Source organism: Salvelinus namaycush, chromosome 22 (assembly GCF_016432855.1).
Source record: "Salvelinus namaycush isolate Seneca chromosome 22, SaNama_1.0, whole genome shotgun sequence".
Taxonomy (NCBI): Eukaryota; Metazoa; Chordata; class Actinopteri; order Salmoniformes; family Salmonidae; genus Salvelinus; species Salvelinus namaycush.
Genome location: NC_052328.1, coordinates 28,835,828 through 28,854,767, shown reverse-complemented (window position 1 = coordinate 28,854,767; position 18,940 = coordinate 28,835,828). Strand labels below are relative to the sequence as shown.

The 18,940-nt window shown below is 42.6% G+C and overlaps 1 protein-coding gene across 1 annotated transcript in view; it reads right to left on the bottom strand.

Moving 5' to 3' along the window:
• Positions 1 to 18,940, bottom strand: part of LOC120017827 (semaphorin-4G-like) — a 69,072-nt gene that overhangs the window by 20,270 nt on the left and 29,862 nt on the right. Inside the window, exons 3-5 of the mRNA XM_038960796.1 lie at positions 17,649 to 17,716; positions 17,208 to 17,276; positions 1 to 136 (exon numbers count right to left, since the gene is read on the bottom strand). The exon at positions 1 to 136 is cut by the window's left edge and continues 13 nt beyond it. Of these exons, the coding sequence (XP_038816724.1) occupies positions 1 to 136; positions 17,208 to 17,276; positions 17,649 to 17,716 (273 nt within the window). The remainder of the gene's footprint in view (positions 137 to 17,207; positions 17,277 to 17,648; positions 17,717 to 18,940) is intronic.

Below are 18,940 nucleotides of genomic sequence, written 5' to 3'. Positions count from 1 at the left end.
CTGTCTGAGATGTCTGTGGCGTTGAGAGCGAACACGGCCCCTCGGGCCCCCACGTAGAGAAGAGCCCTGTCCTCCTCTAGTAGCAGAGTACTGTAGTTCACTACTGAGGACTGGAAACGCCTGCAGCCCAACAGACCTGGGGGGAGATAGAGGAGGGATGAGAGAGAGAGAAGGGGAGAGGAGAGGAGAAGAGAGGGAGGGTGAGAGAGGGTGAGAGAGAGAAGGGGAGAGGAGAGGAGAGGGAGAGAGAAGGAGACAGACAGAATGGGAGAGGAGAGGGAGAGAGGATGTGAGAGAGAGAGAGAGAGAGAGAGAGAGAGGAAAGAGAGAGTGTGTGTGAAGGTGTGTGTGAGAGAGAGAGAGAGAGAGAGAGAGAGAGAGGAAAGGTAGAGTTTGTGTAAAGGTGTGTGAGAGAGGGAGAGAGAGAGAGAGAGAGAGAGGAAAGGGAGAGTGTGTGTGAAGGTGTGAGAGAGGGAGAGAGAGAGAGAGAGAGAGGAAAGGGAGAGTGTGTGTGAAGGTGTGAGAGAGAGAGGGAGAGAGAGAGAGGAAAGGGAGAGTGTGTGTGAAGGTGTGAGAGAGAGAGAGAGAGAGAGAGAAGGGGAGAGGAGATGGAGAGAGAGAGAGAAGGGGAGAGGAGATGGAGAGAGAGAGAGGGTGAGAGAGAGAAGGGGAGAGGAGATGGAGAGAGAGAGGGTGAGAGAGAGAAAGGGAGAGGAGATGGAGAGAGAGAGAGGGTGAGAGAGAGAAGGGGAGAGGAGATGGAGAGAGAGAGAGAGAGAGAAAAGGAGGAGGAGATGGAGGAAATAATAATTTATTAAAGTGACCTCTAACATGTACACCCTGACCCCATTGACACTGCCACTCTCTCTCCCTCTCTGTGTGTGTGTGTGTGTGAACCTGACTCAGCAGCCTAGTATCTGCTCTAATTAGTTCTCCAGTTGAGAGGCTGTGAGATAGTAATGACCAGACACAGAGGGGGTACTAGTGTGTGTGTGTGTGTGTGTGTGTGTGTGTGTGTGTGTGTGTGTGTGTGTGTGTGTGTGTGTGTGTGTGTGTGTGTGTGTGTGTGTGTGTGTGTGTGTGTGTGTGAACTTTACACTACATGTACCTACAGCCTACCCTAGTGCTGGCCTCTATTGCTAACCTAGTGTACAGCTAAACTGCAGAAAGCCAGCTGTACAAGACAAGTGTAACAATGACTCAACCATCACAGGTACAGTACAACAGACACACCCACATACAGAAGGAGTGTCCTAGGGCAACAGCAATGTAATTAGCCTTTTTGATTTGTTTAACACTTTTTTGGTTACTACATGATTCCATACCACATGATTCCATACATTCTACAATGTAGAAAATAGTAAAAATAAAGAAAAACCCTTGAATGAGTAGGTGTTCTAATACCTTTGACTGGTAGTGTACATCCAACATTTCAAAGCCTGTTTCATAGACAATGTAACAATCTGGACTATACAGCTCTGGAACACATTAAGAGACCTCTGCAAAATGATCCGTTTCTCTGGTTTGACTATTTATAGGTATGTGTTTGGGTAAAATGGACATTTCTGTTTTTTTCTATAAACTACTGACAACATTTCTCCCAAATTCCAAATAAAAAGATTGTAATTTAGAGCATTTATTTGCAGAAAATGCAACTGGTCAAAAAAACAAAAAAGATTTGTCAGACCTCGAATAATGCAAAGGAAATAAGTTCATATTCATTTTTAAACAACACAATACTCATGTTTTAACTTAGGAAGAGTTCAGAAATCAATATTTGGTGGAATAACCCTGATTTTCAATCACAGCTTTCATGCGTCTTGGCATGCTCTCCACCGTTGATCCAACATTGATGTTGGGTGACTTTCTGCCACTCCTGGCGCAAAAATTCAAGCAGCTCGTCTGTGTTCGATGGCTTGTGACCATCCATCTTCCTCTTGATCACATTCCAGAGGTTTTCAACGGGGTTCAGGTCTGGAGATTGGGCTGGCCATGACAGGGTCTTGATCTGGTGAGATGAGTCATCTCGCAGTGTTTGTCATTATACCCTGATGAAGACAGCTTGTCTGTCGAAACGTTGGACATAAATATTATTGCATCTGAGCTCCTAGAGTGTGCGGCTCTCCTTTATTGTTCTACTCCACTAGCCAGCCCCTCGCCTAAATAGGTGTGCGTTTCTTTCGCCTCTAGGTCCTCCATCCACACCTTGATTGACCTGGCTGTGTGGCATGGAGCATTGTCCTGCTGGAAAAAACAATCCTCAGAGTTGGGGAACATTCTCTTCCAGGACAACCTTGTACGTGGCTTGATTCATGTGTCCTTCACAAAGACAAATCTGTCTGATTCCAGCCTTGCTGAAGCACCCCCAGATCATCACCGATCCTCCACCAAATGTCCCAGTGGAGAGATCTGGAGAGGCCTACAAGCCACAGTGTCTCGCACAACACTTTTTTTTTGTTATTTTGACCAGTTGTCATTTTCTGCAAATAAATGCTCTAAATGACAATATTTTTATTTGGAATTTGGGAGAAATGTTGTCAGGAGTTTATAGAATAAAACCAAAATTGTCATTTTACCCAAACACATACCTATAAATAGTCAAACCAGAGAAACTGATACATTTGCAGTGGTCTATAATGTTTTCCAGAGCTGTATGTAGTAACTTACTTTGAAGAGATGGTGATCAGGTCTAAATAGGGTTTGGTGTTTGGTGTTTGGTAGTCTAGGTTTGGTGTTTGGTAGTCTAAATTAAGTGTACTTGTCTTCAAATGCCATTTCCCCAAAGTTAGACTTTTGCCAACTAATTTTCTTTAGCTTATGTGCGGTGATCCTTAGATTCTCCAAACTTGCCCAGAGGGAATTGTTGATATGTTGTACATTTTTTAATTCTAAATAACATTTTTCTTTGAGAAATGTGCCCAAAATTAATTTTACGTACATGTCTTTAGTATTTTAGAGATAGAAAGATGAAAAAAACATTTTGTAGGAGGATAAATACCCATTGCACAAAGGACAGGATGCCAGAAATCATTTACATTCAAGCTGTCCAGTGTGGCAGCCAGATCGGCGCCAAGGCTATGTATAATACAATGAGATGAAAATCCTTCCTGTTATACTTAAAATTCAACCTCAATACTCAGTCAACTCCACTGAAGACTATGTGGGTGCCTCAGACATTCATCTGGATGTGATCAGTGTATACTGCAATACATTCTCATGTCAGTCTATCTGTGTCTGTAATACAGGAGTCGTCAATCTCTGTGACCATCCCTAGAGTATTTACATTACTGTATATATACAATGTTTAGTGCCGTAACAGTAATCAAAGTCATTATCACTGCGTTCTCAAATGTATTAGGGAATAGCATGCAGTAACAATGTACCCAATTATCCACAGTCCATCCCCCTAACCACTTGTCACAGTGTGATTCTCTCCCAGTCTCCAAGTATGTCCCCAGATCCATCTAGAGGGGATCAAAATTCACCTTTACAATAATCATCGCATTTGCAGACTAACAGTAAAAGATCATTCCTAATGTGATGAATACATTTACATTTTAGTCATTTAGCAGACACTCTTATCCAGAGCGACTTACAGTAGAGTGCATACATTTTATTACATTTTTTACATACTGAGACAAGGATATCCCTACCGGCCAAACCCTCCCTAACCCGGACGACGCTATGCCAATTGTGCGTCGCCCCACGGACCTCCCGGTTGCAACAGAGCCTGGGCGCGAACCCAGAGACTCTGGTGGCGCAGCTAGCACTGCGATGCAGTGCCCTAGACCACTGCGCCACCCGGAAGGCCAAATAGGCCTAGGTCTACATTCGGTAACAGTAGGACTAGTCACTGCAGCCTAATACGTTCATTTAACTCACGACTGTTGGCAAAAAAAGACAGTTCTGAACAGATCGCGCATTCCAGGCTCAGCCCCAGGGGTCAATTATTATTATTGTTTTTTAAATGTATTTGCTGAATTTTTTTAATTGAATCTTTATTTAACTAGGCAAGTCAGTTACGTACAAATTCTTATTTACAGCAACGGCCTAGGAACAGTGGGTTAACTGCCTTGTTCAGGGGCAGAATGACAGATTTTTATCTTGTCAGCTCATGGATTCCATCTAGCAACCCTTCGGTTACTGGCCCAACGCTCTAACTAGGCTACCTGCTGCCCCGCAAGGAGTTCCGGGAAAATGTTGGCCTTTTATAAACACATTACATGCAATTTCGACATCATTTTAAATAAGGAATCCTAGGTATGGGGGAAACAGCGCCAATGTCCATATTGTTTTGTTTTTGTCTCGTTGACGAAGCAGAGTTGGGGAGCGCTGGGGAAGCGTTGCGCATCGGGGTGAAGCAAAATGTCAGAGGGGGAAAAAACTGTTTGTTGTTTGCACTAACATCTTTGTTGTTGTAATATCACAAACAGAAGTGGCAATTTCACCATTAAAGATTTCAGCTTTAAAAGGACTGGAGACATTTATAATATTTTTTAATACCACAAAAATGCACAAAATGACAGTCTACTTTGACACTAACAAACTGAGAATTCAAAACGACCTAGTCTTGAATGCAACCAATCGCCTACAAAATGTGAGGAGATACAGATTGTACAATATGATGTCGATCTAGCCTTGTGGAGGAAATGATAGTACTAAAACAATATTGCAGAGGCACAGACTCATCCAATGATAAAGACAGTGAAGGCTGAGCTGGGCTTAGTCTCGGAAACCGGACCCTACACTGCAGCTGTCCCCATAGGAGAACCCTTTTTGGTTCCTCAGTAGAAAGCTTTTTGGTTCCAGGTAGAATCCTATGTGGAAAAGGTTCTACATGAAACCCAAAGGTTCTACCTGGAACTAATAGGGGCTATTCGAATGGGTCTCCTATAGGGACAGTCGAAGAACCTTTTTAGGTTCTAGATAGCACCTTTTTTCTGAGAGTGTAGGCTACAGCAGTGACTAGGGTCTGGGAATCATGATGGACTGTCTTGGTAACTTTGAAAAGGGGAGTAAAAAAATCAGTGAGGGTCCTCTTCAGACAGTCAACTCTCCCAACAAATCACCAGTTTGGCTATGTGGAGATGAAAATGCAGGCAGGAATTGTGCTCATGAAAAACTCTTACCATAGGCTGGAGGCAGACATGCCAGAAGGTCATGATTCTAAACCAAAGTTTGCAGGCAAAACCTTTGAAGTAGTTTTAGTGAAGGCAGTTGCAGCAAACTAGTCACTTGTGAAATGCACTCATTAAAAATAACCTCAGTGATCTCCATCTAGCTAGCTACTATTTTGTGTCCAGGGGATGTTGACGCTAGGGCAGCCAGCGGATAAGGCAGTGCCCTCTCCTTTATGCCAAACTGACGTCTAAGTACAGACGTGTATGTTAGAACATTGGTACATTGTGGGAGTCAACCCGTCTGTCTGAAGGGACTACACACAGCCTGCCCCGGCCCCCACTCCCATAAAACAAAGTCACATTGAAATGGAACAAGATCTGGGGCCGTATGTATCAAGTGTCTCAGAGAAGTGCTGATACCAGGCTGTCAGACAAAGGCCCTACAAAATGTAAAAGATTCCAGCCACCGAAGACATAGACTGTTCTCTGCTACGGCACGGCAAGCGGTACCGATGCACCAAGTCTGGAACCAACAGGACCCTGAACAGCTGCTACCCCAAGCCGTAAGACTGCTAAATAGTTTTAACAACAATTAAGAAGCTACTAGATACTAGTACCTTCACAGAGGTGGAGAAATCAGACATTTCTTGTCCACAATTATTCTCTCCAGGAATCAAGACTCATATTTGTAAAGCGTCTCGGAGTAGGAATATTGATCTTGGATCAGATCCTCATGTCCCTGATCTAAAAGGCCAAACTAATCCTAGATCAAATCAAATCCAAATTGTAAACAACAGGTGTAGACCATCAGTGAAATGCTTACTTACGGGCTCTTACCAACAATGCAGAGAGAAAGAACGGACAAATAATAACATGAGGAATAAATACACAATGAGTAACGATTACTTGGCGATATACACGGAGTACCAGTACAAAGTCGATGAGCAGGGGTACGAGGTAATTGAGGTAGATATCTACATATAGGTAGGGATAAAGTGACTAGACAACAAGTATAGATAATAAACAGTAGCAGCAGCGAATGTGAAGAGTCAAAAGAGTTAGTGCAAAAATGTTCAATCCAGATCGTCAGGGTAGCTATTGGTTAACAATTTAACTAAACTTCTTATGGATCGGTGTCCCGTCCACGGGACAGTTGTTGCTCAATATGCATAATGTGACTAAAACATTGTTTTAAACAACAACAACAACAAATGTGGTACATATAAGTGTCTTATATGGGCAGAAAGCTTAAATTCTTGTTAGTCTAACTGCATTGTCCAATTTACAGTAGCTATTACAGCGAAAAAATACCATGCTATTGTTTGAGGAGACTGCACAACCACAAAACACTTTTATCATGGCGACAGGTTTGATACATTCACATCTGAAGGTAAATCATTTACTTACATTCTGAAATCTTGCTCTGATTTGTCATCCTAAGGGTCCCAGAGATAAAATGTTGTGTAGTTTTGTTTGATAAAATCCTTTTCATATCCTAAAAAGGTCCATATAGTATTCACGATCAATTTTGTATTTCCACTCGTTCATCTTGCAAAGAAAGAAATCTGTGAAAATCGAACGCTAAACGTTGTTTCAACCAGTCAAATTACGTTTGTGTTCGTCCGGGTTAGGGAGGGTTTGGGACAAGGATATCCCATTGGGCTCCCGACTGGAGCAGTGGTCTAACACACTGCAGTACCTGATTCGAATCCAGGCTGCATCACATCCGGCCGTGATTGGTCCCACAGGGCGGTGCACGATTTGCCCAGCGTCGTCCGGGTTTGGCCGCGGTAGGCGTCATTGTAAATAAGAATTTGTACTGACCTGCCTAGTTAAATAAAGGTTAATTAATCAAAATAAACAAATAATTGATACACACACACTTCACCACAGTGTTCCTCCTACTCTATATAATACATATATATATGTTGTTTATTTGATGTATTGCTAAAATAAAGGTTCAATAAAATAAGTAATACACTTGAGTTCTTACTGATTTAAAAAAAAAGATCTTCAATAGTGGTAAAGACTGACTTCAAAGAGACCAGATTCACGTCCTCCATCCCCCACTTAGTCTGACTGCTGCTCTCTCTGGCTCCACAACAAACCCCCGCCCGGCCATCTAGAGGTGTGAATACCCAGCCAGCCTACAAGTAGAGGATGGTATGTGCTTTACAGCAGAAAGAGACTTGGGATTTGGAACCAGCAGCACAATGTTGTGTAGCGGGTGTTCTAAATACTGTAATTGTAAATAGTGTGTAAATTAGATTTTTTAAATGTTTTACTTTGTGTGGTTTGTGGTGTGTTCACTTATGACTTTAGATCAGTGTTGGCTGCTAACTTGGCCCTTATCTTAAATATTTCACTTCTGTGTTTGGAGACATTGGATCAGCATTCTTGTTGCGTCTCCTGTTAGTACATTTTATGTAGGGAAGCTAATTATCCATCATGTATGACATTCCTGGGAGTGTGTAAACTTGTTTTTTTTATTAGCATAGCATTTTTGTATGTTTTCTATAGTAAATGTATCAATTTACTAATTCGGCCACTTGGAGGCCACTTGGGTACATTTGGGAAAATCGTGGGGGACACCTGGGTGACCTCATACTAAATTGTCATGTAGCTTGCTCATTCTTGAAGTTATCAGTCTGAAACTTTGCATATACACTGTTGCCCTCTTGTGGACACCATCTAAATTACATCCAGCTTCCTAGCTGAATGTGTGGCTGTTCTTTTTCATGTCACAGATGATGCAATAAAAATAGAAAACGTATGTTTTTTTCTTCGTATTATCTTTTACCAGATCTATTGTGTTATGTTCTCCTACATTAATTTCACATTTCCATAAACTTCAAATTGTTTCCTTTCAAATGATATCAAGAATATGCATATCCTTGCTTCCGGTCCTGAGCTACAGGCAGTTAGATTTGGGTATGTCATTTCAGGCAGAAATTGAAAAGAAGGGCCTGATCCTTAATTAAGAAGATACTTATTTGAGCTCTGTGAAGGTACTAGTAGCTTGTAGCCATGGCTGAGTGGTCACCCATTTCACAAATAATTAAAAAGAGTTCCAAAGGGTTCTTCAGTTATCCCCGTAGGAGAACCCTTTTTGGTTCCTTGTAGGATCCTCTGTGGAAAGGGTTATTCCTGGAAAGAAAAAGGGCTCTTCAAAGGGTTCTATGGGGACAACCAAAGAACCCTTTTAGGTTCTAGATAGCACCTTTTTTTATAAAAAATATTTTACAACGAGTGTACTGTGTAGCTCCTTTCTTTATGGGCCGATTTCCCTGGACTGACAAGTGCTTCTCTATGGGCTGATTTCCCTGGACTGACAAGTGCTTCTCTATAGGCTGATTTCCCTGGACTGACAAGTGCTTCTCTATGGGCTGATTTCCCTGGACTGACAAGTGCTTCTCTATAGGCTGATTTCCCTGGACTGACAAGTGCTTCTCTATAGGCTGATTTCCCTGGACTGACAAGTGCTTCTCTATGGGACTATTTCCCTGGACTAACAATTGCTTCTCTATTGGCTGATTTCCCTGAACTAACAATTGCTTCTCTATGGGCTGATTTCTCTGGAAAACCGGTCCTTCTCTATGGGCCGATCTCCCTGGACTAAGAAGCACCTCCAAGGGACAACCTCTACTGTGTGTTAGTTTAGAAATAGACTCATGTGAATGTCCAGCCTAACTGGTACATTTGTGTTTCATTTCTTAAACTAGGTTTGAAATCCCATCTTTCTTCATGTTTTTGACTTCCCATTGGAATTAATCAGACACAAAGCACAGCGGCCATATTACATTCCTTCTGGGTGATTGTATAACCAGCCTATTCTATTCTCTCCCCTGGAATCATGTGAGATGTCCTCTGCAAGCACAACTGTGAAAGACAAGGCCATTCACACACACTGATGCATGTGCATCCACGCACACACCACACTCACACACCCACACACAGTATACACAATGTGCCTGTCATTGGGAGCAGAGACAATGAGTGTGTTGCAGAGACAATGAGTGTGTTGCAGCGACAATGAGTGTGTTGCAGAGACAATGAGTGTGTTGCAGAGACAATGAGTGTGTTGCAGAGACAATGAGTGTGTTGCAGAGACAATGAGTGTGTTGCAGCGACAATGAGTGTGTTGCAGAGACAATGAGTGTGTTGCAGAGACAATGAGTGTGTTGCAGAGACAATGAGTGTGTTGCAGCGACAATGAGTGTGTTGCAGAGACAATGAGTGTGTTGCAGAGACAATGAGTGTGTTGCAGAGACAATGAGTGTGTTGCAGAGACAATGAGTGTGTTGCAGAGACAAGGAGTGTGTTGCAGAGACAATGAGTGTGTTGCAGAGACAATGAGTGTGTTGCAGAGACAATGAGTGTGTTGCAGAGACAATGAGTGTGTTGCAGCGACAATGAGTGTGTTGCAGAGACAATGAGTGTGTTGCAGAGACAATGAGTGTGTTGCAGAGACAAGGAGTGTGTTGCAGAGACAATGAGTGTGTTGCAGAGACAATGAGTGTGTTGCAGAGACAATGAGTGTGTTGCAGAGACAATGAGTGTGTTGCAGCGACAATGAGTGTGTTGCAGAGACAATGAGTGTGTTGCAGAGACAATGAGTGTGTTGCAGAGACAATGAGTGTGTTGCAGAGACAAGGAGTGTGTTGCAGAGACAATGAGTGTGTTGCAGCGACAATGAGTGTGTTGCAGAGACAATGAGTGTGTTGCAGAGACAATGAGTGTGTTGCAGAGACAAGGAGTGTGTTGCAGAGACAATGAGTGTGTTGCAGAGACAATGAGTGTGTTGCAGAGACAATGAGTGTGTTGCAGCGACAATGAGTGTGTTGCAGAGACAATGAGTGTGTTGCAGAGACAATGAGTGTGTTGCAGAGACAAGGAGTGTGTTGCAGAGACAATGAGTGTGTTGCAGAGACAATGAGTGTGTTGCAGAGACAATGCCTGTGTTGCAGAGACAATGCCTGTGTTGCAGAGACAATGCCTGTGTTGCAGAGACAATGCCTGTGTTGCAGAGACAATGAGTGTGTTGCAGAGACAATGAGTGTGTTGCAGCGACAATGAGTGTGTTGCAGAGACAATGAGTGTGTTGCAGAGACAATGAGTGTGTTGCAGAGACAATGAGTGTGTTGCAGAGACAAGGAGTGTGTTGCAGAGACAATGAGTGTGTTGCAGCGACAATGAGTGTGTTGCAGAGACAATGAGTGTGTTGCAGAGACAATGAGTGTGTTGCAGCGACAATGAGTGTGTTGCAGAGACAATGAGTGTGTTGCAGAGACAATGAGTGTGTTGCAGAGACAATGAGTGTGTTGCAGAGACAAGGAGTGTGTTGCAGAGACAATGAGTGTGTTGCAGAGACAATGAGTGTGTTGCAGAGACAAGGAGTGTGTTGCAGAGACAATGAGTGTGTTGCAGAGACAATGAGTGTGTTGCAGAGACAATGAGTGTGTTGCAGAGACAATGAGTGTGTTGCAGAGACAATGAGTGTGTTGCAGAGACAAGGAGTGTGTTGCAGAGACAATGAGTGTGTTGCAGAGACAATGAGTGTGTTGCAGAGACAAGGAGTGTGTTGCAGAGACAATGAGTGTGTTGCAGAGACAATGAGTGTGTTGCAGCGACAATGAGTGTGTTGCAGAGACAATGAGTGTGTTGCAGAGACAATGAGTGTGTTGCAGAGACAATGAGTGTGTTGCAGAGACAATGAGTGTGTTGCAGAGACAATGAGTGTGTTGCAGAGACAATGAGTGTGTTGCAGAGACAATGAGTGTGTTGCAGAGACAATGAGTGTGTTGCAGCGACAATGAGTGTGTTGCAGAGACAATGAGTGTGTTGCAGAGACAATGAGTGTGTTGCAGAGACAATGAGTGTGTTGCAGAGACAATGAGTGTGTTGCAGAGACAATGAGTGTGTTGCAGAGACAATGAGTGTGTTGCAGAGACAATGAGTGTGTTGCAGAGACAATGCCTGTGTTGCAGAGACAATGCCTGTGTTGCAGAGACAATGCCTGTGTTGCAGAGACAATGAGTGTGTTGCAGAGACAATGAGTGTTTTGCAGGGACAATGAGTGTGTTGCAGAGACAATGAGTGTTTTGCAGGGACAATGAGTGTGTTGCAGAGACAATGAGTGTTTTGCAGGGACAATGAGTGTGTTGCAGAGACAAGGAGTGTGTTGCAGAGACAAGGAGTGTGTTGCAGAGACACGGAGTGTGTTGCAGAGACAAGGAGTGTGTTGCAGAGACAAGGAGTGTGTTGCAGAGACACGGAGTGTGTTGCAGAGACAAGGAGTGTGTTGCAGAGACAAGGAGTGTGTTGCAGAGACAATGCCTGTAATCCCAGCATTGTATCTCACTTCGACAGGTGAGAGGACAGGATACACACACCCAACACACAAATAGGCGAACACATGAACGCACACACACACACACCTAAGAGGAACGACAACATCACCCTTCCTCTCCCACACACACAATCCAAGTGTGGTAGAGGGAGAGAGAGGATCCAGAGGTCACTGGGGGGTCAGGGATTACTAAAGGTCAGAGTTCAACTCCGCCTCAGGCTGGGGTTTAATCCCATCAGGATTGACCTGAAAGTCTGACTGTACATGGTGAGAATTATTCATGGACCTTAGTTTGACCAGCTACGGCTAAACTTGACTGGGAATACACATACTGGATTCTCACATACCGTCTCTGCTATTCAACTCATTCATGAGCGATTCTGTTTGTCACCTTTAATTACAGTGTGTTTGTGTTTATGAGAGAGGGAGAGATCCTGTGGACTTTATTTACTGAGTAAATATTTTGAAGGGGCCTCAGCTGATCAGGTCAGAACTCCAGAACACAGTTTTCAGAGTCAGTTAAAGTCAGAAGTTTACATACAACTTAGCCAAATACATTTAAACTCAGTTGTTCACAATTCCTGTCATTTAATCCTAGTAAAAATGCTCTGTTTTAGGTCAGTTAGGATTACTACTTTATTTTAAGAATGTGAAATGTCAGAATAATAGTAGAGAGAATGATTTATTTCAGCTTTTGTTTCTTTCATCACATTCCTAGTGGGTCTACATAAAGTCTACAGTCTACAGAAGTCTACATAAACTCAATTAGTATTTGGTAGCATTGCCTTTAAATTGTTTAACTTGGGTCAAACGTTTCAGGTAACCTTCCACAAGCTTCCCACAATAAGTTGGGTGAATTTTGGCCCATTCCTCCTGACAGAGCTGGTGTAACTGAGTCAGGTTTGTAGGCCTCCTTGCTCGCACATGCTTTTTTTTTCTGCCCACAAATTTTTGATAGGATTGAGGTCAGGGCTTTGTGATGGCCACTTCAATACCTTGACTTTGTTGTCCTTAAGCCATTTTGCCACAACTTTGGAAGTATGCTTGGGATCATTGTCCATTTGGAAGACCCATTTGCGACCAAGCTTTAACTTCCTGACTGATGTCTTGAGATGTTGCTTCAATATTTCCACATCATTTTCTGTCCTCATGATGCCATCTATTTTGTGAAGTGCACCAGTCCCTCTTGCAGCAAAGCACCTCCACAACATGATGCTGCCACCCCTGTTCTTACATTTACATTTTTTACATTTTAGTCATTTAGCAGACGCTCTTATCCAGAGCGACTTACAGTAGAGTGCATACATTTTTTATCACATTTTACATACTGAGACAAGGATATCCCTACCGGCCAAACCCTCCCTAACCCGGACGACGCTATGCCAATTGTGCGTCGCCCCACGGACCTCCCGGTTGCGGCCAGCTGCGACAGAGCCTGGGCGTGAACCCAGAGACTCTGGTGGCGCAGCTAGCACTGCGATGCAGTGCCCTAGACCACTGCGCCACCCGGGAGACCTTCTTCACGGTTGGGATGGTGTTCTTCGGCTTGCAAGCCTCCCCCCTTTTCCTCCAAACATAACGATGGTCATTACGGCCAAACAGTTATATTTTTGTTTCATCAGACCAGAGGACATTTCTCCAAAAAGTGCGATCTTCGTCCCCATTGCAATTTGCAATTGCAAACCATAGTCTGGCTTTTTCATGGCGGTTTTGGAGCAGTGGCTTCTTCCTTGCTGAGGGGCCTTTCAGGTTATGTCGATATAGGACTCGTTTTACTGTGGATATAGATGCTTTTGTACCTGTTTCCTCCAGCATCTTCACAAGGTCCTTTGCTGTTGTTCTGGGATTCATTTGCACCTTTCGTACCAAAGTATGTTCATCTCTAGGAGACAGAACGCGTCTCATTCCTGAGCGGTATGACGGCTGCGTGGTCCCATGGTGTTTATACTTGCGTACTATTGTTTGTACAGATGAACTTGGTACCTTCAGGCGTTTGGAAATTGCTCCCAAGGATGAACCAGACTTGTGGAGGTCAACAATTTTTTTATGAGGTCTTGGCTGATTTCTTTTGATTTTCCCATGATTTCAAGCAAACAGCCACTGCGTTTGAGGTAGGCCTTGAAATACATCCACAGGTACACCTCCAATTGACTCAAATTATGTCAATTAGCCTATCAGAAGCTTATAAAGCCATGACATCATTTTCTGGAATTTTCCAAGCTGTTTAATGGCACAGTCAACTCAGTGCATGTAAACTTCTGACCCACTGGAATTGTGATACAGTGAATTATAAATGAAATAATCTGTCCGTAAACAATTGTTGGAAAAATTACTTGTGTCATGCACAAAGTATTTGTCCTAAACGACTTGCCAAAACTATAGTTTGTTAACAAGAAATTTGTGGAGTGGTTGAAAAAAAAGAGTTTTAATGACTCCAACATAAGTGTATGTGAACATCCAACTTGAACTGTATATGCACTCACACATGTTTTATGCTGATACACATTAAGCATAGAATTGTGTGCATCAGCCAATCAACATACAAGGCTTCTTTCCCATACCGACTGTATCACAGTACAACATCTTCATATTGGAGACCCAGGAATGTAACTTAAACTTCACACACATTATTGTCTACTTGCCCCACTCCACTCTTAACCTTTCTGCTGCTCTTTCATGTCACATTTTATTCATTTAGCAATGTATTCATTTAGCATGTATTTTCTTACTGGCCACCTGTGGGGATTGAACCCACAACCCTGGCATTGCAAGCACCATGTTCTACCAACTGAGCCACACGAGATCTTTCACACTATGTAATGTTTACAGTGAAAGGCACCACCTCCCAAGCATCAATCAGACTCAGCGATTGGCTATGATGTAGATCCAGAAAGTAAACAGCATAGTGTAATATTTGTGTTGTGGAGAAATGACCAGGCAGGAGACAGTTAGTTTTCGTTTAGTCAAAACCTCTCGTGCTCTACAGTTCCCGGGCACACTAGTGCGCATGTGAATTTCCTATTAGGTGTAGTAACGTAACACTGTCGTAATACATCACTGCTTAGTAACAGCATAGTAACTAATATAAACAGATGTAGATCCCAGATACTACACATAGTAGGTACATTTCCTCAACAATTAAGAGGGTTGAAGCGCAATGCTCAACTTCTCCGATGTTTTGGTGCCCTGGCCTCCACGCTGTGAGCAAAGTGAAGGGAACCCGTGCACATGCGCAGATACTGTGTGTGACTGTGTGAGAGCGAAGTCTTGCATCTCGCTCATCTCAATATCTGCGGTGCTGCTCGTGGCAACATCATTTCGCCGAGTCTACCTTTCAGGTTAGGTGTGTATTTTAACCACCCCGTGGTGGGCTTGGAGTGTTGCCATGGTAACGTTTAGATGAAAGAGATTAGTCAAAGTGTGCAGATAAAAGCCACAGTGATGGCAGGACAAAATACAGACTTAAGAAAGAGAAGGAGGAGAGAATAAGGACTTGAAGGTAGAAAGAGAGAGGGAGCCGGGTGTAAGAGGGAGGAGGGATTGGTGCGGCAAGCAAGTAATGGAGGAAAGGAGAGGAATGAGAAAAGACATGAGAAAGGACATGGGAAAGGACATGGGAAAGGAGTTGGGAAAGGAGTTGGGAAAGGACATGGGAAAGGAGATGAGTGGTACAATAGTGTGTAGGTGGACAAGAAAGACGGAGGAGCGATACATTGTTGATTTAGAATGAGTGAGATAAGAGAAGAGGAGTAGAGAAGGGAGGAGAGGAGGGGTAGAAGAGGAGGACCATTGACCAAAAATACTTCCAGATGTGATCGCATAAAACCACAGGCAGATTTGTATTCACTCTGGGAAATTCCAAAGACACACACACACACACACACACACACACACACACACACACACACACACACACACACACACACACACACACACACACACACACACACACACACACACACACACACACACACACACACACACACACACACACACACACACACACACAGGTGTGAGAGTACAGCTCTCCTTTCTCTGTCTCCCTCTCTCTTGCTCTGTTTTAAACTCAAACACAGGCCTCAGGTCCTGTGACATTATGGCCTCCCAGAGTTAATGTCGCTTTACACAGCAGATTATCGAGTCAGAGAGACAGAAAGAGAGAGAGAGAAATAGGGAGAGGGATGGAGAGGAGAGGGTTTCCAAAACAATAGTTTTCTCCTGGCCTTGTCGTGTCTTTGGCTATGCCGGATTAAGTGATGACATGCTATTCTATAAAACCATTTCTCTGTAATTTATATTACCTGATTAAGCTAACCAGGTAAATGTAATTAACTAGAAAGTCGGGGCACCACGAAATAATGTTTATAGAGCTGTTATCTTCCGAATAAACTCTTAAAGACCTAGTAATCTTTTACATCAGTAGCAGTCAATATTTAATCGTCATTTTATTCAGTCTCATCTGAAAGTTGTAAATTCTTGGTTATCTTCACGAACCCTGGCTAACAAGTTGAATCATCAATAGAAAATTTGGTTTAATTGTTTATTTACTAAATATCTAAATAATCAGACAGAATTACATCTACACAGAATGGGGGATACATTGATTACAAATTATGTCATAAAGGAAAACGTCCCTAGCGGACGGAAGAGATATGACGGCTGGTTACACAAAGAAAGGGGGTTGGGTTTTGAATGAAAGAGCGGGAAGACTGAGTAACAAAGGGAGAAGCTATGCTATCGTAAATACAGAATCTTATGCATTCTAAATGACCACCCATTTGGGAAAGGAAAATACAAGGAATATTTACTCTGAGCTGCGCTTCAATAGGTTCAATAGATCTCTTGTCCTCTGAATAATGTCTCTGGTGGTAAACTGGATACGTTGTAGTATCATTGTGTGTGTTAGACGGGATACGTCGTCCGTCCTCTCCTAGCCCAAGTTTACAGTGGCTGCTGCTAACTCAACGGTTACGAGGTATCACTTCTGGAGTGAATAAGAGTTCAAAGTTCATACCAAGTTGCCATACTTTTAAGCTCATGCTATATTCTGGCTGGTATAGTTGAAAGTCATCCTTTCGGCATGTCGATCGTCACCTTCACATTGAACACGATGCTAATTTCGTTAGGTTATTATCTGAGCCCTTTTAACGTAGGACCGTCGTCCTCACGTCCTCGGAACAGAAAGTTGAATTTTTGTCAACTGGTTTATATAGTGGTGAAAGAAGGGCGTGTTTCATAGTTTACAACCAAAGTCTGTTCACTTGGGCGGGGCCTCTGAGTGAGCAGAGTTTCTCTATGACAAACCGTTCTCTCATTTAAGAAGCTAAAATTATATTTTATCTTTTCACAAATAGTTTCATATTTAAACATTTAAATTGAACAACAATTCCATGTGAATCTGATAACTAGAATGTGTCGACTTTCCAAGATACAGTTTATGTCATCCTGTCATTAGTGGTAATGTCTCAGACAGCAACTGATCTGAGATCATATTCATTAAGTACCAACGCATATTTTCAACTGGTTGGATTACCGAAATATGGTTCCATTTCCCACCTTTCGATGTTACCAGACTCTCTATGTTACAAAGGCTTTACAAGTGTCAACTCTATAAAGTAGAAAGAGAAAAGGGGAAAGGTATTTATGGGGGTCATAAACCTCCCCCAACAGGCCAACATCATGACACCCTCTACATATCTATTGTGTGTGTGTGTGTGTGTGTGTGCGCGTGTGCTTACCGCTGGTAGTCACAGTGATCCTGGGGGTGACATCAAGGTCTATGGGGGCTCTGAAGGGGTATCCTCCCGCTACACCACAGCTCAGGAGCAGGAGCAGGAGAAGGGAGGACAGGGCAGAACACACACACACTGCCATCTACACACACACCCGCCAGGGGGAGAGAGCTGCCCTCCGACTACTCCTCAGAGAGGAGGACACACACACACACACACTGTGGAAAAACACACTCTCATTCACACGCTCATGCATCCATTCACATGAACACACACTAGTGAGCTGCCGTTCTCCTACTATTCAGAGCAAGAAACTCGCACACTCACTCACCCGCTCAAGCAAAGAAACACTGTCACTTCGACACACACACACTGGAAGGCAGTCCTCTCTTCTCTCGGCAGACACACACACATGTACACACATATAGCACACCGACGCCAACAAACACTGGAATCTCTCTCCCTCTGGGCTGAAGGCTGAACCGGCTGGCTCATCTACTTGCTGCAGGTTCCATCTAGAGAGAAAACATGTCAGACTTTATCCATTGTCATCTACACATGTCTAATCTACGTATTGCTGCCAGGAACTGTTGTCAAACTCCAAACTCTTCAGTAGCGTACATTTATGCATTCAGCAATCATTAACATCATAACCACATTAATCCTTACTGTAACATCACAACCACAGCAATCGTTAACATAACCCCAGCAATCATTACTGTAACATCATAACCACATTAATCATTACTGTAACATAATAACCACATTAATCATTACTGTAACATCATAACCACATTAATCATTACTGTAACATCATAACCACAGCAATTATTACTGTAACATCATAACCACAGCAATTATTACTGTAACATCATAACCACAGCAATTATTACTGTAACATCATAACCACAGCAATTATTACTGTAACATCATAACCACAGCAATTATTACTGTAACATCATAACCACATTAATCATTACTGTAACATCATAACCACATTAATCATTACTGTAACATCATAACCACAGCAATCATTACTGTAACATCACAACCACAGCAATCATTACTGTAACATCATAACCACAGCAATCCTTACTGTAACATCACAACCACAGCAATCATTACTGTAACATCACAGCCACAGCAATCATTACTGTAACATCATAACCACAGCAATCATTACTGTAACATAATAACCACAGCAATTATTACTGTAACATAATAACCACAGCAATCATTACTGTAACATAATAACCAGAGCAATCATTACTGTAACATCATAACCACATCAATCATTACTGTAACATCATAACCACAGCAATTATTACTGTAACATCATAACCACAGCAATTATTACTGTAACATCATAACCACATTAATTATTACTGTAACATCATAACCACAGCAATCATTACTGTAACATCACAACCACAGCAATCATTACTGTAACATCATAACCACAGCAATCATTAACATCATAACCACAGCAATCATTAACATCATAACCACAGCAATCATTAACATCATAACCACAGCAATCATTACTGTAACATCCTAACTGCACAAATAGCATGTGTATTAATCAACCAACCACTGTGTAATATGTATAATAAACCAAGTAAAGACTTTGAGATAAGATAGTGATGGAATGTAATGGAAATCCAAAAGTATGAAAATAGTGTGAGAGTTAAAGCACTAAGGGAAGATAAATCCCCAGAGAAAACGAGAGAATAACATTA